This window comes from Calonectris borealis, chromosome 4 (genome assembly GCF_964195595.1).
Source record: "Calonectris borealis chromosome 4, bCalBor7.hap1.2, whole genome shotgun sequence".
In the NCBI taxonomy this organism is placed as follows: domain Eukaryota; kingdom Metazoa; phylum Chordata; class Aves; order Procellariiformes; family Procellariidae; genus Calonectris; species Calonectris borealis.
This window is the reverse complement of record NC_134315.1, coordinates 27,183,996-27,206,427: the sequence shown is the minus strand read 5'-3', so window position 1 is coordinate 27,206,427 and position 22,432 is coordinate 27,183,996. Positions and strand designations below refer to the sequence as shown.

Sequence of the window (22,432 nt, the reverse complement as noted above, 5' to 3'; positions counted from 1 at the left end):
CTTTCAGATTAATTCAGCCAGGTGCATAAAACTGCACACGCAACACTATTTTGTTTCAGATATATATAATACTTTTTTATATAAAACCATGTTTTCAAATATGTCCTGTAGTATGTTTCTCCTGGCTATGTGAAAGCATGTCTTCCTGCTGGTCGAAGTTAAATGTGCTACTTACACTCTGACTGTATGCATGTGTTTCTACTTTCTTGAGATACTTGATTTGAGGGAGAAAAAAGTTGGATTGAGGGAAGAGTAATGGTTTTAAGCCATTATTATTACCTAAAGATCTAGATGCAAGGAAATTCCTAAGGGTGTTGTAGAAAACTAAGGTTTGTCCCTGAAACCTGACTGCCGGCGAGCTGAAGTTCTTCCTTGCCGTAGGGAGCAACCGTGAGTGTGTGTTAAAGGCCTTCCTGCCCTGGAGGCAGTCTGTCCTTAGCTTTCCTTCCTGACTGGTCTTCTTTTGGTAGCATCCTCCTTTGTCATGTAACATTGCTGTGGCAACAGGATTGTGAAGGTGACTTATTTAGAGCGGGACAGCGAGCTGCCTCCCTGTCCCGTTGAGCGTTTTGATCTATCAAATGTTTCCATTCACATTGAGTAATTCCAGGATCTTCGGGCAGTGCCCGTCCTGACACATGGGTAGTAAGGATTGAATCATGCTAGCAAACTGCTGCTTTTTGTGTCCATGTTTGATTATTGAGATACTTGCAATAGCAGGGGTGGGGGGGTTTGGCTCTGACTTTTGACGGGAAATGTAATTTTGGACCTGAAAAATCTTTCCCAGTAAAAGATTTTGTGAAACTTCTTTAATCCCCCCCAAAGTTTGTGATTATCTCTGGCTAAATTCCAAAAGGAAAGGTGGTAAGTGTTTCTGTGACCCAATTCCATCTTTCTAAACTTCTTACTTCTATGAATGTTTGATGGTTGGGTTTTTGGTTTTTTTACTGTTTTTCACTTCCATTGGTGCAGATTTTTGAGAGATCTAAAAGGGGCGAATCCAGTTTGAAATGGTGGGAAGTAAAGAGGTTTTAACTTCTTATGAATAAACCATTGCAGTGCTTTGTTTGCCTCAGAAAATGAGTGCATTGCACATTTCCCTTCAAGTCAGATTTTGTGGTAGCTCGCTTTGGTCAGGAAATAAATAGAACATCTTAAGGAGCACCTAAATGTGATGCAGCTTTACAGAGTAAAGGAAGCCAGCTTTGCTTTTCTTTCTTTTTTTTTTTGAAGCATTTACAGTTGTTTTTTCAAATATTTACATTTCTTTGGAAAATAAAATCGTTCCATTGTATTGTTTATAAAATAAGATAATGAGTCACATTTCTCCAGACTGGATACATACTTCTCCTAAAGACAGAACTGGTCATAGAAACGTGGACGTTGAAAGGGGACATTTAGAGAAATGTGCCTTTTGCGATCATGTGGCACCAAGAATGTCATGTCAGGCTTTTGGTGAAACCGACCCAGGGATGCGAGGCAATAGAAAACTCTCCTAGATGAATATAAGCCCCATCGGTAAGGCAGGAGTTGGTGGGAAAGGTTGTGTGTGTCCAGGTCGTTCTGTCTGTTCCGACCTGCCAGGGTATCCCACAACATTTACCAAAAGCTATGTACAAGGCACAGGAAATAGCATCTCTGATCCCATTCCTGCCCAGTTTCGTGCCATGTCTGGGGACCAAAGATGAATTCCAGTTCTGTTGAGACTTCTGCAGAAACTCATGTCTCTTATTAAGAAGAATATTGTAGTTATGGAGTATGTGGGTGAAGTGCATGTCAAAGTTTAAAAACAAAACAAAACAAACCTAGTGATCTCCTTCTTGGTCATAAAAGGTAGAAGCTTCCTCTACTCTTTGCCTGAAAACAGATTTTATTTGTGACATTGACAATACAGAGAACCTAGTAGAGCAAATAAACTAATCTTCTTCTCATGTTTCTACTGTCAGAAGAGGGAATTGGCCTTTGTGTTGAACGTGAACATTTCTTGTTTCTAGAGATCATGACTTTTCTTGATTAGTTGCTGTAAACAACAGCAAGAAATAATTTATTGAAGTTTTAATATATAAACACACAATCAAAAACAGCCTTAATATTTCATTTGCTGGCACAGTAATGTTCTTAGCCACTTTTATTGGAATCTGTTTTTTTTATCGTAAGAAGTTTGATTTCAGAGCTTTCCTATTCTTAGACCTTTGTAAGAATTTTGATGGATGCTTCTGCAGAAATCTTGTGTCCAGTATGGTTTTCAGGACTGGAGCCCATTCTTTTTGAAATTTAATTTGTTTATTGACCCATTTTAAAAAATAAGATTGTAGGTAAAACAGTGTAGCCATTATTTGTAAGTAAAGTCAGACTGCATGTGATTTAAATAGCAGGTAGAAGATCCAAAAGACAAGCAGAAAGAACTTATGACTGAGTAGTCAGATGTACAATGTGTTTTGCGCATAGAGAGGTTTAGTATAGGAAACATGCTTTGAAGCGTAGCATAAATGATGTAGAATTTGAAGAAGCACCAAAACACAAGAAAAAAGCCTTTGATGACAAGAGAACCTGAGCTGAGAAAACCATATTGTTGAGCTGGAAATTGCACTGTATCTTTTTTCATATATACATTAGCATGCAGTCCTTGGGCTTATCCTGGTAAAATTACCTATCGGTCCTGAGGTGAGAAACACCAGAGCCATTCACTGATTGCAAAAGCAATTTTCCCTGATTATGAGTTTGCCATCATCAGAGAAAAGTGAGGGGAACGCATTGCTGCTTTGGAGGATTAATTGTCCAGGAAGTTGATGAAATCCCAGTTTCTGGGATGAAGCTCTTCCAGAAGTTGTTCACATCAATGTTGTTAATTAGCTACATCTTCTGGTCCAAGAGCCTGTATAATAAAATATATTGGGTTTATTGTGAAAGGCAGTGTTTAAATTTAAAAATATTGTAGAAATATATATTTTCCTCTATTTTGAGCTATTTGAACCCCATAACGATCTGCAGGCCCTCCTTTTTAACTGTATTTTGCTTGTAGTGATTTGTTTGGGTAGATTTTGCTTTGGAAGATGAAAAGGTTTTCTAGTGACACCTGACCAGATGATTTTCTAAGCTATGCCGTAATGAAAGATTGATGAAATACGGAGAACTGCGGATCCTCAGTTTGATCTGAAGATGTGTCTGCTAATCACCTCAGGCAGAAATGTCTTCCAGGACACTGTAAACACTCTCCCCATACATTACACTATTACCTTGACCTCTAGAGTTACTTCATTTAAAACAGTTCTGTTATAAGCAGGGGCTTCATCATTTTGTTGACTTAGGCTCTGTGGCAATTTCGTGTTTTGAACGGTAGCATCCCTTGTTTTCAATTAATCAGTCAGTAAAATATGTGTAGACTCTGAGCGCCTATGTTTGATACGTATATACGGGCATTAAAGGAAAATAAACGTACTGTATCTGTCCATCCTTTTGGCAGACTGTTTCTTAGGTGATGTCGTGTGGTATTTTTAACAGTAAAAGCCACTGTACTCTGTTTGTACAGTCTTCCTCTCCTGCTGTACTGAAACCAGAGCCATGATGATGCATTTAATATTATTTGTTAATAAGAAAAGTCCTCATACTTGCTTAAATAGTTTGATTTCAAGATCAGTAAGGTCATTGTCACATGGAGGATTTGTGGTATCACAGGTATACAGTGAGTAATTGTCAGTGCTATGTTTGCTTCTTAACAAGCAGCCCATGGCATGTTTTTTTTCTGGGCTTTAAAAGCATGTTGGAAAATATTAGCCTACTGAAGCTATAAAAGGGTTGTTCTTTTCACTTGTGAACTGCAGGACAGTACATTAATCATTCCTCAGGTTGGGTTTTGTCTCCCCTTCTCAACTGCTGATGCATGCCCTTTGCTTTCTGAGCAGCCCGCTAACAAGGAAGAGAGAAAAGGTAATGGCCCATCAATTTTGTAAAAGAGTTTCCATTAGCACATTTCCCTGAATCCTCCTTTATCTTCATTGCTCTTCCACCAATCCAAAGCCCGCCTCAACTTCTATGAGACTTTAATTGCCTAAATGGTTCCTTCTGTCGTGGTGTCTCCGTACAACAGCAGTATATTCCAGCTGAAAAATTCAGCCATTACCTGGCCAGGAGGGTTCCAGAAACAGCTTTGATGGGACTGAATATGCAACCAGTTGCTGGACGGTATGGGCACCTGGCATGTTGGACAAAACACGTAGCACGTGTCTTTGTTCATCCACGAGCTTTGTCATCACATAGCCCAGGTTTGTTTTCTCTGTACAGTTTGTGTGTTTCCCTGGCAGGCTGAGGAGGGAGGGCAGTTGCTCTTGCTTCCTAAGTGATGGAGAGGCAGGTTCTCTGATATTGGGGTTTTCCGATTGTAGGCTCTGTGACTAGACAGTGTGAAAGCATTGTGCTCCCTCCTCTGCCTAATAATGCCTATTTTGGCAGGTGGTGGGGATCTCTGTGGATGTCCATTGCCCTGCTTCTTTGAACTGCTGCTGTTTTTCTGCAGCTTAAATATCAGGGAATAAGATGAGGCTGGGAATCAAAAAGGGGAGAAAGGCGGAGAAGAATAGAGTAGGATGATGCACGTGCCAAAGATGAGGCTCAAGCTGCCTCAAAAAGGGAGGGCAGACAGCTAAATGGATAGCCCCAAGTCAGATGGGCATAATCCTGTAAGGCTGGAAGAGAAGAAAGTCATAACAACAAAACAGAAATTACCTGAGCTCTGTTATCTTAGGAGCTGTTCGGGGGTGATTATGAGTGAGAAAATGGGACAAATTTCTGTAAAGATGAGGAGGAAATGGCATAAAGTGGTGGCTCAGATTCCTCAAAATATGGGGAATTAAAAATAGTATCCTATCTTGCTGTTTCAACAGCAAAATAAAAATGGCCTCGTTGCAGAGGTGTTTAACACCTGCAGTGTCCACTGACTTCAGCAGGATCTCCATACATTCAGTTGCTTTTGAAAATCAAATACATAAATACAGATTTAGGAACCTTTCTCTAGACATGCAGAATTGGAAGTTTTCACTTGAGCAACAGTGCTACAGCAGGTTAAATGTTTTATTTTTAGTTTTGAGTGCATCTCAAGCTAAGAGGGGCAGGGACGTGTCTGAGCAAGAACTGATTTGTTAGAGGACAGAAAAGGGGCGAGTTGGGGAATGTGGAAGCTCTGCTGCAGGTCGAGTACCTGTCTCAGGGGGTTATGATCTCTTATTTCCTAGCTGAGACTGTGTATTTACATATATTACCTGGCTTGAGCTCCAGTGTATGTCTGTCACGTGGACATGAGATTTTAGGAGGGATACCTGGCCTTAACTAGACAATTAAAAGCTAAGAGAAGAACAGACAATAAATACAAGTTTAGTGTGGTTGGGGTATCCTGTTGTATCTGTAATTTATTGCTCCCCCTTTCAGAAAATATTTTGCATACTAGCAACACAACATCAGACTTCAGTCATGCAGTGTGGCTTATAGCTGTGTCGTTCAGGGAGGTGTGGTCTTCTGGGCTTGCCTTCCCTTTGAGGTGATGATTGAATGTGCTGTGAGATTGAGTCTTTCTCCGATTCCTTGAGAGAAGCTTATCAAGCTGTATGAGATAATAAATAATAAACTTTCTCTTCTGCATTAAAGGGATGTGGTCAAGAAAAGAAGAAAATAAAATAAATTAAAACTGAGATGGTGTTTGCACCTGCTCTTCTGAAGAGATAACGCCCTTCAAAGAGTGTGTAATTCCAGCTGAACTCCTCAAGCTCGGAGACACCATTAATCAAAATTGCCTATTCGGTCCCCGTAACCTTGGAATAAGGGCAAAACATACTGTGAGGAATCATGCAAACAGGGCATAGGTGAGGGATTACACTGGAGGAAAAGGATTTTACTGGCTTTTCTGACCCATATTCTTAGCTGGTTTTTAAGAGTAATCTTTTGCTTTATCACAGAATCATAGAATGGTTTGAGTTGGAAGGGACCTTAAAGATCATCTCGTTCCAACCCTCCTGCCATGAGCAGGGACATCTTCCATTAGACCAGATTGCTCAAAGCCCCATCCAACCTGGCCTTGAACACTTCCAGGGATGGGGCATCCACAGCTTCCCTGGGCAACCTGTTCCAGTAACTCACCACTCTCTTAGTGAAGAATTTCTTCCTTATATCTAATCTAAATCTACTCTTCTTCAGTTTAAAGCCCTTATCCCTTGTCTTATTACTACATGCCCTTGTAAAAAGTCCCTCTCCAGCTTTCCTGTAGGCCTCCTTTAGGTACTGGAAGGCTGCTATAAGGTCTCCCCGAAGCATTCTCTTCTCCAGGCTGAACAACCCCAACTCTCTCAGCCTGTCTTCATAGGAGAGATGCTCCAGCCCTCTGATCATCTTTGTGGCCTTCATCTGTACTCACTCCAACACGTCCATGTCCTTCTTCTGTTGGGGGCCCCAGAGCTGGATGCAGTACTCCAGGTGGGGTCTCACGAGAGCGTAGTAGGGGGGAGAATCACCTCCCTTGACCTGCTGGCCACGCTTCTTTTGATGCAGCCCAGGATACGGTTAGCCTTCTGGGCTGCAAGCGCACATTACCAGGTCACGTTGAGCTTCTCATCAGCCAACACCCCAAGTCCTTCTCCTCAGGGCTGCTCTCAATCTATTCTCTGCCCAGCCAGTATCTGTGCTTCGGATTGCCGCGGATCCTAACCTGATCCCTGGCTGCTTGGACAATTTCTCTGTATCCCTCCCAGGCTACCTGTCCTTGCTTCCACCCTCTGTAGGCTTCTTTTTTGTGTTTGAGTGCGTCCAGGAGCTCCTTGTTCATCCATGCAGGCCTCCTGGCGTTTTTGCCCGATTTCCTCTTTGTTGGGATGCATCGCTCCTGAGCTTGGAGGAGGTGATCCTTGAATATTAACCAGCTTTCTTGGGCCCCTCGTCCCTCCCTAAGCCAACTGCATCTGAATATCCTTTTCTGTATGTTTGGATAGCATTTTCCCCTCTCACTAAGAAATAGTTTAGGTGATTATTTGTACAAAACTTCCCATTTATATCCATAAGGCCTGACATTACTGTTTGCAAGTGCAGCATGTTCTAGGAAGGGGTAGTAAAACAATACAGCTGTGAAAGGGGAAATCCAGTCAAGCTTACAGAATGAATGTATTTTCAAAGAAATATAGTTAAGTGGGTGCAAAAAGCTGTATGTGTGCATTCTTACTTTGATTAATAAAACTGGTTTATTTTAGTTTTGGGATTTAACGTGAAAGACATGGTAGACTGAAGATGCATTGAAATAGGCCCATATTAACTTGAAATAAGCACCCATAGTTTTGCACCAATGGATGGTTTTGTATCAATAGTGGCTTCAACTGTGTAAGGGCAACATCACTCTATCCTTTCTGCCTAATGCCACTAAGGAGATGAAAAATGATTACATGTGACAGTGAGGGATTTTTCTGTTTTACAGATGAGTCATGTGAGCAGCTCAGGTGCTTATGATACGATGGATTCACCCTTTGATAGCAGCTGAGAAAAAAGGATATGCTTAGGGAGAATTTCGGCCATGGAGCTATAGATATTTGGTAACCTTTGAAAAGCTTAAATGCAGAAAGAGCAGCTGAGAAGCATAGAAGAAATAGAATAGGCTGGTAGGTTAGCACAAGTGCGGGGAAGTCTCATGGAGCAAGGGAATTGGGACAAACACAGAAGAGGAGAATTGTAAGGCTTTCTGTGGGAGGGCAGGAGAGGAACAGAGAAGCCCCAGAAGGAGAGCTCAGGGTGGTGCTGTGGCATTTGCTTGTAAAGAAGTGGGAAAAATAGCAGGAGGGAGGCTAACCTTCTTATTTGGAAAAACAACCAGACAACCACTTAAAACATGTCACTTGCTGTGCTAGCGGCTTCAGCATGGCAACAAATGCTTAGTCACCTTAAACAGAATCCTGTTTAAGTATTTTATTGTAGAATGTCTTCAGTATTCTATATTTGTTTTCAGGAAATAATGGAAAACACTGCATTTGGAATAATAATAATTTGGAAATTGTATCTAGTGTTTCTTCTGGGAGGCCGACTTTTTAAATGGCACTTGGAATTCTTCAACTGTAAAGTTTTCAGTTAAGACAAATGATGTGTCTAAACCTGGGCTACAAATAACCACTGTGATGTAGTCATGTTGTCTCAATTAATAAACTGACGGCATATTGATCGAGTCCCTGGCTTAAAGTGTTTCTACAGATTTGTGATAGAAAATCTCCACACATTCCCTATGATTCCAGCTATTAAACTCAAATGCTTTAGGATACAACTAAGGCAATCTATGGACTTCAGTGGCTATCGCACAGGTCCCTTGAGAATAGCCTGAGCCGTCTGTGAAAGTGTCTGTGGTTCAGGAGAGCTACTGACTGCCAGTTTGGGGTGGAAGTCAGATGCTTTCTTCTATTATTCTTTTCACTGTGTGTTAATCAAGCAGATGCTACATCCAGGCTGAATTCCTATATTTAACTGCTGCTTTAACTCTGTGGAAAAACAGTGATGGAAGTGATGCAAAAAGCAGCTGCTCTCCAGCTCCGTAGCTGTGAACAGCAAACATCCTGCTCCCAGGCTCTCCGCAGCACTCCTTGTTTTCAACAACCAGTTAGAAGCTTTGGTTTTAAGTGACGATCAAAGGTGGTTTAAACTTACCTTATTTACTTTGCCTGGTCATGTACTTGGGTGCGTTCACATGCTGTTGCTTCCTCTCAGCGGAGGCTATGCTAACAAAAAATAGCATCCTCCTTCCCAAACCAGTTGGAGTCGATTGAAAGCTTGAGGTGTGAAAGGTGCCTTTCACACCTCATCTTCAGCGGCACTGAAGTTAGACTCTTAGTTATACATCTCTCAGATGATGTGTCAACAGTAGGGACTGTGTATAGAGGGAGCCACCTATGGAATAAATTTTCACGAGAGAATTAGGCTTTGACAGCCTTATGAAAGCTGTCAAATAATATCAATTCGAAAACACTTTTCTTCAAAAAAAAACCCAAAAAACTTTACTGTATTCTTCCGTTCTCATCTCAAGACCTTGTCCAGTCTAAGGTCTCTGTAGCAGATAAGAGAAAACCAAATTAGTCTACTAGTGATTTCACTTTGCTAGTCTAATTTATTTTGAAGCTGTTCAATTACTAATAGGGTGGGCACATAAAAACCTTCTGAGGAGAAAAATCACAGAGAGCATAGACCACTGAAGGAAAGAGCCCTGTTTTAAGAAAAATTGTGCTAAGAATACTTACAAGCACCATGCTGGCTGAGATGTTCAATACAGCTCTTTGTTACCTTGATTATAGTCTGCTTGTATGAGCAGTAACAGACTTTTCTGTTGTGTGGTGGTTTACTTGAAAAGTCAGCTTTTTGTAAGATATATATTCGCTATGCTTACTGTTTTCTATTGTAGGCAAAAATTTGACTTCCTAAAAATTGTTACTAACCGGGCAAATACTTTCTGAAAAAGTAATTCAGAGGAGAAAATTTACTGTGTAATGGAAAGGGTTTCATTTGATTATCTCTGTGTTATGCTGCTTAATGAAATGTGGGACAAATTAAAAAGCAAAAGTACAGCCAGCAAGTGACCTGTCTCTAGTTCTTCTTCCTGTCCAAACAGTTTATGCCCATACTGTACTAGTGGGTTAGAGAGAGAGAGGATGTTTCTATATATGCCTTTACTGTGTAAATATTTACATCCAGCTACATAAACACATTTTTCATGTTCGCATCAGTGTTACACTCCTGATATCAAGGGAACTTACGACACGCCTACGTATTTGTAGACCACTGAAGGTCTTCTGGAATTTGCTATATTCTATAGTCAAATAAGGTCCAAATTTTGTCATGTGTCTCTTTCTAAGCACAGTCACAGACTTGACTGGACTGCACTGGTATAATAATTTGGAATGTACCTCTAAAATATAAGAGGATGCTCTTGCTATCAACTTACCACTTCAATTATTTAAATGTTACATCTGCCTTGGGATGCTTTTCCACGTTTGCTACTAGCTGATTGCAATTCAAATATTTATATGCGGTACATCTTTATGTAAATCATAGCATATACTGTCTTACCCATTACATGTATTCAGAAAGTATTTTAACTTCAGGCTTTTAATTCAGAGGATGGTATGTTGGCTTGATTCCTAACATTGGCTCCATCAGGGAAAAGGGCCTTTGTTTGTCAGTGGTATTCAGCACGATTTGCCCTCTGGCAATGGAGGTAGATCGCCTGCTAAAGTCTCTTTGATATGTGCAGATTGATTAGCAGAAACGTGAACACGAATTTGAGTAAGCTAAAAAATGTTTTTTCAACAGATAATTCAAGTGTCTTAAACATTTAGGGTTTTTTTACTGACTGAGTTCGTTTTGTATTTAGAAACTGTGTTACATGAACATCCCTATTTTTGCAAAAAGAAAGTTGTGCTTAATGACACTGAAAAATCTGTATGCATTATATCAGTCATGATGATGGTCTGCTTCACATAAATGCTATTCATCTTAATGCCATAAAAAGAATTTCAATTTATAATAACTCAATTGTCTCTAAAATGTCAATATTTTACTGCTTGAAGTTCCCCTCTCCCTACCTTGATTAATTTCAAAGCTGGCTGGGTGTATGTTTGTGTGCCCCCTTAGTCTGACCAAATTCCCCTTATAATTGATGTGAAGTTTTTTATTAACTTCAACAGGAGTTGGGTTAGTCCACAACTTACAGATGCAGACCTGGAAAACCTGGATACTCCTTAGCAAAATCAATGTGATACCTCTGGGAGTGGCAGGATGGTGTAAATGTTATTTCTTAGCAGGTTCTTCATGTAGAAGAACAAAATAGCAAGTGGAAAAGTAAGGAGCCTGCTATGAACCTTTGAGGAGTATGAAAGAGTTTGAGGTCTGCAAGGTCAGGCTAGGTGTCTGGCTTCAATATTTGACCTGGTATGCTGCTGATCTTATGTTTAACATTGATGAAGTAAATTAATTCTTCCACTTCAGACAAGCACCTGTACAAGAGAGCTTGCCTGTGTTCTGGGATGGCTGTTACTGACACGTGGCAGTGTTTGAGATGATGCTGTATTTGTCAGGAAGACGCAGAAAGAGGAACTGTAGATTACTTAAGGAATAATTTTTCAGTAGCTGGGAGTGGAAGGGTCCACCTGGGTCCTTGTGGTCTGTCCTCTGCAATTGCAGACACAATCTCATGGTAGTTAAGGTCCTTCTTTTGGCAAGCTGATAGCAGGTCTATTCAGTTTGCTAAGGATGTGTTGAATAGCTTTTGCTTTGGAGTTGGTTATAATCAGTCTTTCTTCATTGATTAAGAAGTTTATTTTCTGCCTGCTCCTTTTGGTGTTGTTTGAAGAATCTAAACTTTATGTGTGTATCTCCAAAAATGTACATGTACATTTAAGATAAAATGTTATCCAAACCCACAAGAAAACAGGTGCACTAAGGAAGATTCTTTTTTTTTATCTTTTGTTTGGGCACTCGTGTATTTTCGGAAAATTACTTCTTATCGCTGCTTTTGCTCAGCTACCAATAGGAACATAATGAGGTGAATTAGACAAAGCAAACGGAGCGATTTCTTGTGCCCTCTATTCATTTATGAAGTACATACGTGGCTTCAAGGGCCTTAGCCTAAAAAACAAACAAAGCCCTTCTGGGATATTGCCAACCCAGGCATTCATAAATGGTATTCAGTCTGTCACTTTTGAGCCTTTAGGATTCAAGGTATTATTTCAAACTTTCCTCATCCATCCATGGGTGCTGGAAACTTGTTTTGTTGTGCATATGGAGATTCTCATGTCCCTGTCTGAATCCAGGATTTAAACTTCATTAAATGTTTCCTCACTCGTCCCTCACCTTGTCCCCCCTCTTTTTGAAAATGATATGAAATTTCAGATAAATTAGAAGATTTGGCACTGCTGTTGCTGCTCGATAATTTGTGATGAAAATAGATGATCACAGTGATGGGGTGGGAGGTTTCTTCTACGTTGTTAAAAACTAAACAAAATTGCTTGTATGCTCTGAGTTTTGCTAAAAGGACTAATTTTTTGTTTCCTGGAAATGTCAAAATGTTTTGCTTCAGGATAGGATGGATGCCTCAGAATAGCAAAAGGCAGGGCAAGCTTGGGAAACATTTGTTTCCCTTCCTGTAGGGCAGAAGTGGAGCTTTGAATGCTGCAGGTGCAGGAGCTGGGATGCAAACCTGCTTCTGCTGTTATCTCAAGTGTAGGACTACAAGTCTAGAAGTCTACAACTGTGAGCCAACAGTGTGAGCACAGCTGCTAGGGCTGCCTACCTCTCCACCCACAAAAATATGCTCTTGGCTTCACAACATGAATTTGTTTTTATAATATCATTTTCCTTTTGTTCAAACTGAAATAAACTGCAACCTTAATCCCGGTTCCCTACTCATAAACTGATTTTCTTTTTTCCTCAAAATTTTCTATATGTGAAAACCTTGGATCCAGTCCTTGCACACACTTACAGTGGGTTTGAGGATCTCAGCCGCTGATTGTGTTTTTGTTTCTTTAGTCTAGCCACAGCTCTGCTGGTATTACCAGGGCTGTGTGTGATGGGATACTCGATATTCTGCTCTAAGGTAAACAGCTTCTGGCCATGCAATAGGAACATTTGATCAATTTGAGGAGAACATGATCCTACCCCTGTGTATAGAATATAAACTAATTTCATTTACTCAGATGCCCTGCTGTTCACTGGCAGTTTAACCAGAGAGTTGGGCACATAATCACTGCCAAGTGCATGGAGATCTGCCCAGATTCTTTACGGCATTAAATATCCCCTCCCTGAATATGAGTTTGGCTGAACCTTATCTCCAGTGAGGAACACAGCAACTTGGGGACATATAGCCCAGCTGAGTACCCATGAGAGGGCAGCACGTGACAGCTGGGAGAGGCTGGAAAAACACATGTTGTATTTATACACAAGGCATGCCCCAAAACATGCCTGCTGCCTTGAATTTGGCATTTTTGGCAGTGCAGGAGTTGAATTTGTTGGATCTTTGTCAGCTGAGAGCTCTCCTGGGCAGTTTTCACCTTGCCAGGGCTGGCTGCTTGTGATCTTTTTGTCAGTGTAAATTTGACCCGTTACCTGCTACCAGCTCATTTCTTTTGCAGCCTGTAGGTAAAGTGCAGTAAAAAAGATCCCTCCTGCCTAGTGATTTGGCTGCAAGTTCACAGCGCTGGCTGGCAGTGGGAAATGGGACTCGGTGCAGTGTTTGCGCTGGAAATTTTTTCATGTGGTTGATGGTAGCAGTTGTTGCTGGGGAGAGCCTGTCAGCCAAACTCGGCAGCGGATGTTCAGTGCTGCAACTTCCATGACTCGTTTCAAAACTTGAGTTATTGACTATGATTCTTTAAAATATCCAGCTCATGAAAGAAGACTTCTGTGTGAGTTTCATCTTTCATTTTCAGAACACACATATTTGGCCAAGTAAACTTTAAGGAATCAGAAATCAGACAGCACCACTCCCCAAAGCCTATACTTAAAATTTTAAATTCATGTTTGAATTCACATTTTTGGGTGGGATTGAGGATTGGTAAAGCTAAGTTTTGCCAGAACGACAAACACGAGGCACAGTTCTGGTTACTAAACAAATCGCGTGTGCACAAACGGGAAGACATTGGGTCCAAATTGTTTTTCATTTTCAGAAACTGCCTGCTGGCCAAGTCCCGGGAGATTTTCCTACTGTTGGTGGCAGAGGTAAATCTGTTGCCCTTTCCATAGACAGCAACTAGAAACAACAAACTTAGAGGAGCAGAGAGTGTGGGGCAAGGAGAAGGGAAGCTGAAATGCTGATACCGGGGCAAGGTATTTCTCAACAACGGAGCCAGCATGTTTGTAGCTAGCCGTATCATCACTGAAGGGTGCACAGGCATCGATCATATACCAAAATGTCACAACCAACACAGGATTAGAATTCAGTCCCAGGTCATTTACTGGATAACCAGCTAAAAACTCAAAGACTGGGACATAGTTTTAATAATACTTATTTTTACAGGTTTCCAAAGTTCTGCTGAATCTCTTTTCTTGTACTGAAGAGAGGTTCAGGGAAGAGTGGTTCTCTTCCACAAACTGTTCCAGCATATTAAAACGGCAAAGTCTGGCTTCTCTCCTTAGAAGCCTTTTAAGCCAGAGTGTGACATTGTTCTCACGGGTGCTGTCGTTTGGCCAGCTGGAAGACTACCATATCCTGTTGTATGCTACTTGCTGAGAGTAAAAGAGGAGAACAGCAATGGAAAAGGGTAGTTGTCATAGTTATCAGATTAATTCTGTCTTCATTTGCAAGTTTAAACAAGTTATGTTGAATGCGTATTGGAACCTGGATTTAAAATATAGTGCATGTATATTTTACTGCATTTAACCGGTTTCAGGTGCCATTTTACTTGTCCATAAAAATGCCCCTTTCTTTCCCCACAAGTTCCATATTTGTGTCAAGACTTTCGAGAACTTACTTGTTTGCTTCAGTGCAAAAATTATTAGATGGCCTTGAATTCTTGTTAGTGCTGGGCATCCAGCACATCCAAGAAAGAAAGAGTTGGATCTGTTTCTTCTTAGGCAGCATCAACAGATTTGTTTATTAAATTCCAACCTGTTACTCCCGTGGAAATCAGTGGAAAGCTTTCGGGATGGCACAGGTTGTCGCTTGAGCGTAACTGGTCCTGCCAAACCTTGTTGATGATACGCAGGAGGGAAGGAAGGAAGGAAGGAAGAAAGGAACCTCAGTAGACTTCTCAGGGGATGTTTAGGCTGTGAACAAACATCCTGCTCCCAATGCATCTGGAAGAAGCGACTGCCAGAAAATTGTCCTTAACTGCTTTTCACCCTCTCAGATCTGCTGGTGGAAATACCCATGGTCACGTTCCCTGCCCTGCTTTCACTCCGTTGAGCTCAGCTAGTTTAAAGAGGCTGGTTGGTGGGCGTTTGCCATGTTGGCTCATTTTCCTTGAGGAGGGCAGGGTGTGATCCCACGAGCAGCTCCGCTGGCACGTTTGAAGGAGCGAGTCCCTTGGATGGAGAAGAGTGACGTGCAGGGTGGTGACCCATGTCCTCGTGCCGTTGCAGTTGTGCCTCGGTCGGAGTTTGCCTCCCCCCAGTCCTCTCCTGCATCCAGCAGGAGTGATGTGCAATGCCGTGGGTAGCTGTGAAAGCTGAACACCCCGGGATGGGGTTTAAGCCCTGCCACATTTTGAGTGCAGTCCCTGGGGAAGTAGCTCTTTATTGCTGGTTGAGCATGTTTGATGGGGAGTTTTGCTGAATAAAAACCGGAGCTCCAGGAGCGTTGTGTTTACTGTCACCTTTAGTGCAAGCAACACCTCTAAATTAGATTTACTGTTATTGCATGTGTCAGTTTTGGAAAATCAAATTATTTGGTGTGTTTGTTTTTACAGCTCAACGATAAATCTCACTTCTAGCATAAGCAGGTATAATTTCATTGAAGTAAATGTAGTTGTACTTCTGTCTGAATTCTTGGATTTGGCCGTAAATCTTTGCTGCCTTTTAAAGAGACTTTCTTTCTCTGTTGCATTCAGCTCAGAGTCATGCTGTGAAAGCTTTGCACTAGTTTTGGAAAATTGGGAGGGGAAGACTGCCTGCGCACGTCAGCTTTCCCCAAAAGATTGCTTCTGTCACAGCAGATTAATCTTGGAAGTTTACAGGCTAGAAACACAACGCACAGCAGTGAAGATTTGTTAAAGGGGGAGGAGAGGGGCCGCTTCTGCGGGTCAGAGCACATGGTAAAAGCGGTGGGAAGGGAGGAAAAGACACACCCCTGGTAGAGCGGTGCCTTCCAGGGAGAAGCACCCACTCGCTCACAGCTGGAGCCGGCGAACACAAGTGTGCACAGTCCGTGAGGAGAGTGGGAGCTGACATGATGTGCTTCAACTCGATGCAAAATGAATGAGCTGCTGTTCTCGGGGGTATTCGGCCCCCGTCGTTGAAGTACAAGTACACGGCTGCATCAAGTGCACTTTGCATCATCTGATGCATAGATACACACTAACGAAGACAGGACCAGGCAGAGCATTGAGTTGGGTGTTTGTGTATGACGTGCTTGGCATTAAATTCCTGTTTGCTGCAACAAAAAGGTAAGAAACTTAAAAAGTGACAAGAAAAAAACCTCGGCCTTCCCCTCCAGACAACAATCTCATGTTAAGAGTAGCCTTTGTCTCGAGCTGTATTTTCAAAGCTATGGTCCATTAGTCTAAAGCTTCTGTGTGAATGCCTGCAAGGCAAATTACAGCTCCTAGTGTGACAACGGCAAGTCAGATCTCTTTTCTCCAAGAGTGACACTTAACAACCTTCAGGAGAGCACTGTGGCAGAAATGCTGGACTGTGTGCTGAGCCGTAAGTATTTGATTCTGTTCTCCCTCTCCTTTATCCCTTCAGATGTTGCTCATTTGAGCAGTCAGCTAACTAATGGATCTTGATCATTAATAGGTTTGGGGGTCTGTGTTCAGCTCAGAATTACATGTTTCTAAACTGGCTGCGGTTACTGGCTGCATATTGATCAGCCTGATTTGTAGAGGATGATCATAGTTTTAATGGTAATGCTGTGTTAATGGACGAAAAGATGCTGTAGTTAAGAACAGCAGAAACCTCATTTACTGAAGAGAAGAAACCTCCCTGTGTTTTCCCCCAAACATACAGCGCCTGTATAATTATTTATGTGTAATTCCCAGCTAACTTCTAGCTAGCTAGTCTGGGCTTTCTTCTTTCAGCACATAATTGACAGTGGAGATTGTGCAATTTGAAATCTTTGTAGAGCTCCAAAAGAAGTAAACGTGTAAAGACAGAAGCAGCATTACACCATGTGTGGGGATACATGCATGTAAAGATGTTTTCAGCTGAAGTGAAATGGTTAATGGCTCTTTTGACAGAAGAGGAAACTTCATGATTTAAATGTAATATATTGAGGTCTGTGTGCTTGCTTAATCCTATCTATATTCATAAAGAATTTGTAGTAGGAGAAATTTCATTGATTTGTTAATTGATATATAGCTTTGAGTTCTCATTACATTGGGTACAGAGGGGAGGGGAGAGAGACAAGCACATTTATCTTTTTCTTTAAACTCGGCAGCTTCACTCTTAAATTAGGTTTCTCGCATGTTATGGAACCTCATCGCTCCCCCTGTTCTGTGCAGTAATTTTTGCTTTCTTAAAGGATAGCAAACGTTGCTGAGTCTTGATCTCTATGAGAGAAATGTATGAAGTGTTTCATCTCTTAAAACTATGGCTTTAATTACGTTTTTGTAGCTGTTGCCTTGCAGTTAATGTATTTATAACAACTTGTGAGTAAAGAAAAGGATATTATTTAGCCCTGGAGCATTTCTCGGTAAAAATTGGCTTATTTATTTTCATAACGAGTTAAAAGAGAAAAAGAGAAAGATAGTGGGGTTTTATTATGTAATAGTAGTTAGAATATTTTTTTATAACATACAGATTAGTTTTCCCTTCTACAACAATAGGTATATATAAATAGATAAAATAACCCTATCTATGAAGATATTTTAAACACTGATCAGTTGGAATACAGATGAGGATCAAACAAACTGTTTATATTAGTATTTTAAGGTAATTAAGGTGTGTATTGAATGTCCGTGGTGTTTCTTGTATTGTTACAGCCTGTTGGGTATCCCGTTAGGCAGGCTTTCTGGTTCGCCGTACGGAGTTTCCTGTGTTTTGTGACATGAAGTAGAACTCCGTGTTACTGTGGACAAAATTCTGATCTGGCTGATACTAGAGTGCTGGTATTGATTCAACTGTTCTGTATAGATTTAACTTGTGTTGGAGCGCAGACTTGTCTCCAGTGTAGTTTGAGATAGGCTGAGATGTCTTTATTCTCTGGGTGAAGTTAATCCAGGTCAAAACCTGAAATTTAACAATTCTAAAGCAGGGAATATCAAGTCAGTAAGAAGTGTTCAGTTTCATTTCCTCCTATTAGAAAATAACTGGCATGTGCCCGAATTTGGTTTGGTACCTCCCAGAGAAAACATACTTTGTTGTTGTTGTTGTTGTATTTTGATGTGATATTAAAGTGTTCTCTACGTGTTTTAAGAAGTTTCCAAATTGATGTGCTGGAATATCTTTATGGCTGAATTTAATAATTCTTAAAAGAATTAAAACAGAAGACCTCATACCAAACGGATCCATCTAAAATGGTGGTCTGGTGATTTGGGGAGAAGGTGGCCTGCTGTTCACATTTCTTTTGAAATACTGTCAGAAACGTGTTTATTTTCCCTAACAAGCCAAACGTAACATTTCCTAAGGAGAGAGAAAGCAATGGTCTGCAGTGGGTTATGAAAGACACCCCTGGCTTACATCAGGCGAGGAGGTGCCTGGGGTGGCCATGTGCTGCAGGGAGCTGTAAGGGCACCTGCTCTTTCATCTCAGGTCTTCAGTCACTGTGATTTAGTGTGTGCAGATGAGGGGAAACCCTGAAGAAATGGTGAAGTGACCTGAGGCTGTTTATTTTTGGAGTGGACTTGAGGAATAACAAGGAACCAGCTTGCCTGTCGGATATCAATGTGGTGTCTAACACCCAAACTATCAGTGGGACTTACTGATTCAGAGCCTCTGGTCTTATGAGTACAATTCAGTCTTTCCAAAATGTGAATTCATATAATGTGTCAGGCTGCCTCATATTTTCTTTGTATTTTAAAAATAGAATCTGATTAGGTTATATTAGTCTTCATAATATATGATTAACAACAGAAGGCTAGATCAAGCCATCAATTTTTAAGCAGAAATCTTCTTTGCTACCAGTGGAGAATTGCTTAAAAATTGATGGCACAATCTGGCCCACAGTGAGCAGGGGATTTCCGCAGAAAGCGTTAGTTGTATTTCTACTCGGTCTCCATCCTGGTGGTGACAGGGACCCAGAAACTCAAGGCCAGTCTGCTGGAATAGTCTGATACTTGTTGGAAGACAAAAGGCCTAAGGACTATTTGGGGGGGGGAGGAGGTTAAAAAGCTACCAAACCCTTAGAAAAATTATAAACCACAGCCATTTTCCTTCCAGTGAAAGCAACTATATTTCTCTAAGAGCATACATAAGTGAAGGAAATAATCATCCCTGAAGCAAGAGAGAGACTTCCAAATGCACAGAAATGAAGGTTGTTTCCTTTATTTGTTCGTGTTATGTTGTTGAGGTGTAGATACATTTTACATAAACATTTTGCTGCATTAAGTGCTACTAGACTTCATAATTACAAATTAGAAAACCAGAGTAGGGCCTCTTCTGTGCCTCAGAGGATATGCTTGGGCAAGTACTCATAACTGTAAATAAAGACGAAAGGCTCGTGCCGTGCATCATTATTTTTAATCAAGTAAAATGTGTTTTACTCCACTAAAACTCTCCAGTAATTGAAAGCAAAGACATTTCAGCTGGTTGTTATCTCTTAGGAAGAGAGACGGCCAGAGCTGCTGATGTGTGTGGTCCCCCAAATGTTTAAGGACTGCAGAGGTTGGAGGGCAGACCTCCGTACTTGCTCAGGGTGTAGGTGACGCATGGTAGCCTTATTTTTTCTGATCTGCTCAAAAAAGACAATTGGGGAAGTTACAGTCAGCCAGACTCCAGGGGAAGCTACAGTAATGAAGAGCTGTGAAGTGTTAACCTCTTCACCCTGGTAGCTGAATGCGTCGGTCACAAAAATGGTTGGGCTGTAGACTTAAATTCATTCTGCCAGGTACAGGGGAGTACGCTCTCCCAGGCTCATATGCAGTGCGGTGCCCCGCTAAAACATTAGCTGAGCATGGGAGCATCACCTTGGTCCTTAAATACCTTATCAGAGACGCCAACAAGAACAAACCCTGTTGCGTTTGTTGGTGTGGTTTGCTCTCCATCACGTTGTAGTCTTACAGTGGCCCTTGTTGAAGTAAAAGACACAACAGCAGCAATCACGGAGTATTTGGAGTCCAGCACATCTGCCCAGGTCACGGGGATGGATGGGTGGGCGCGCGGGACACCTGAGCTGCTGGGGCTCTCGGGCATGCCGTTTCGCCCCTGCCGGCCTCCCTCTGCCCACCGCTGAGACAGGCCCGTAGGCTGGTCGTCTGCGTAAGCACAGCATCGCCGTGTCCATCTGCGCAGCACGTCTCCGTCGTGTGGGTTGAGGCGTTTCTGTTACAGAGTCACAGGAAAAAAGTTACCCTGGAAAGGACTGCAGCAGGTCACCTACACCAGCCTCCTGTCCAAAGCCGGGCAGGGTTCAGGATCACCTCAGGGCTGTTCCTGGTTGATATTTTTAAAAATCTCCAAGGACAGAGATTGCGCAGCCTCTTGGAGTACCTCTCTGAGGGCTTACCCGCTCTCTTGGCAAAGAAACGTAGGTTTGCTCTGTGTTTTAAACCCTCTCATGAGCAAGTGAGAGACATTAATTAGATCCTCCCCCCGTTACCTCATCTCCAGGCTAAGCAAGCCCACCTCGTCTACAGGCTAAACAAGTGTGGTTCCTGCAGCCATGGTGCAGGTGAAACCTCCGTTACGCTTCAGCTTGTGGGGTGGGCATTGTATGTCAACGATTGGCCTCCACGATGCAGCTTGCATCAGTCACTGATGTACAAAACCTGGAGCTGGAAGGAGAAATTGTCTTATACTCAGTCAGTCATGTATTGTGAAGACCTGTCCTGCAGGACGGTGCCCCATCAGTAACACCGCTCTCTGCAACTGTCTTGCCGCCGATGCGTCCCTGGGCCCGGTACGACCTTCTGCGAGAGGAGCGCGGGGCAAAGAGGGTGATCAGGGACACAGGCATCCTCGGCAGTTCCGTAATGCGCTGTCTCCAAAGGCACTAATTGGAAAACTACCTGGAATAAATGGGCCTGGCGGAAGTGGTAGGGAGGAGAAGACTGTCACCCCCTTCCCAGGGAGGCAGCGTCCCCGTGGGGCCCCCTCTAGGAGCGGGGCTCCTTTCTCATGCCTCTGCAGGCTGGAAGGTTGTGGGCTGTTTTCCTTGGAGGCCTTGGCCTTTTCCCCTCAGAAATGAATCTCAAATCCTGTGTAGCAGCCCTGACACAATTTTCTAGGTATCATTTTCCCACCGTATTGGCAGGCTCTGGCTTGACCCCTTTTAACTCAGTCAGCTTGGAAAAGGATATCTAGAGCACCATACCGAAGCACTTGCACAGCTGCTCTTGCGGCGTTTCTGGCACTTAGAGCCATCAGCAAAATCTGCTATTTGAACTGAAACTTTCCATGTCTGCTTTTTAGCCTTAGGGTGAATTTTTAAAAATTTATTTATTTATTTTAAGTTTAAAGGTAAATCATTCAACCATATTCGAGCTACCAGAATGTGAAGAGAATACAGGCAAATAGTCTTTTGTGTGAAAATAATTCATAAATTACAAGACACTCTATGAGGAGATATTGGGTTAATTGGAAAGCTGTTAGCTGGTTAGAGGCAGGATACAGCCCCCCTTGATGCGCATGTATCCCACGGTGTGGGAGTCCCCCAGCCGGAGCCCCCGCTCGTTCCTCGCTGCTCGGGCAAGTCCAGCAGCGCAACTGCTCGTATCTTTCTCTCACCTTCCTGAATTTCCTCCTGTGGTTTTTCTTTGTCTGTGCTTGCAGCTGCAATGGTGATTGTTCTGTACAATTGTATTTTGCATAATGGTAGGGGAATTAACAGATCTCCCTTTAACAGTTCGCAGCAGCAGGTCATGTTTTGCGTCTAATTGTACTGTGTTCAAAATCTGCTAGATCCAAGACATTTCTTTTCCACTTTTTTTTCCCCCTAGTACATTGTGTCTAAATTGCTGGAAGATTTTTCCAATACAAGCTTTGTTCTGAGAGGTAATCTCTGTTTGTCCACTTCAGTGGACAAACATTAATCCAGTGATCAATGCATGAAGAAAATTATATATATTTTGCTTCTCATACCACATAGAAACATTGACTGTATTTTCCAGGAGAGTAAAAGTACTTTTTCAATACTCAGTACTTTTTCAATTCTGATTTTCAAATTGGCATTGAAATACAGAATCAAGGGCCGCTTAGGCTTGAAAAACTTCCAATATTTGCAATACTGAGATCTAATTTTAACCTCTTAATTTATAAAATGTTAGCAATAGACATGGTGAAGTCCTTGCCGATTCTGCAAAGCCCAGTAGAAAGCCCATGTAGCTGAAGTGAAGGAATGAGTGGGGCTTTGGTTGGGGAGATGTACACAGATCACCACTGGATATTGGAAAAGGGCAATTCCCAGTTCACTGCATGGAAGGAAGTGGAGCAGAGCACCCTATGTTTCTTCTTCTTTACGGTGAGGCTAAGTCTCACACTTCCATTGTAAAATTTCTGTAAATGTCCATTACATTTGTAAATATGGATCTTCTTTCCAACTTGGCTGCTTTCATAGAATCATAGAACAGCCCAGGTTGGAAGGAGCATCAAAAGACCATCTGATCCAACCTTGCATGGGAAA

At 42.0% G+C, this 22,432-nt stretch overlaps 1 protein-coding gene across 2 annotated transcripts in view; it reads left to right on the top strand.

Annotated features, from left to right (window-relative positions):
* APBB2 (amyloid beta precursor protein binding family B member 2) overlaps nt 1-22,432 on the top strand; it is a 190,240-nt gene that overhangs the window by 145,532 nt on the left and 22,276 nt on the right. Inside the window, exon 1 of one of the 2 annotated variants that reach the window (XM_075148974.1) lies at nt 15,649-16,100. The exons of the other annotated variant lie outside the window; for it this stretch is intronic. Within the exon in view, the coding sequence (XP_075005075.1) occupies nt 15,913-16,100 (188 nt within the window). The 5' untranslated portion in view covers nt 15,649-15,912. Of the gene's footprint in view, nt 1-15,648; nt 16,101-22,432 lie in introns of those variants that run through there. 2 annotated transcript variants of the gene reach the window in all.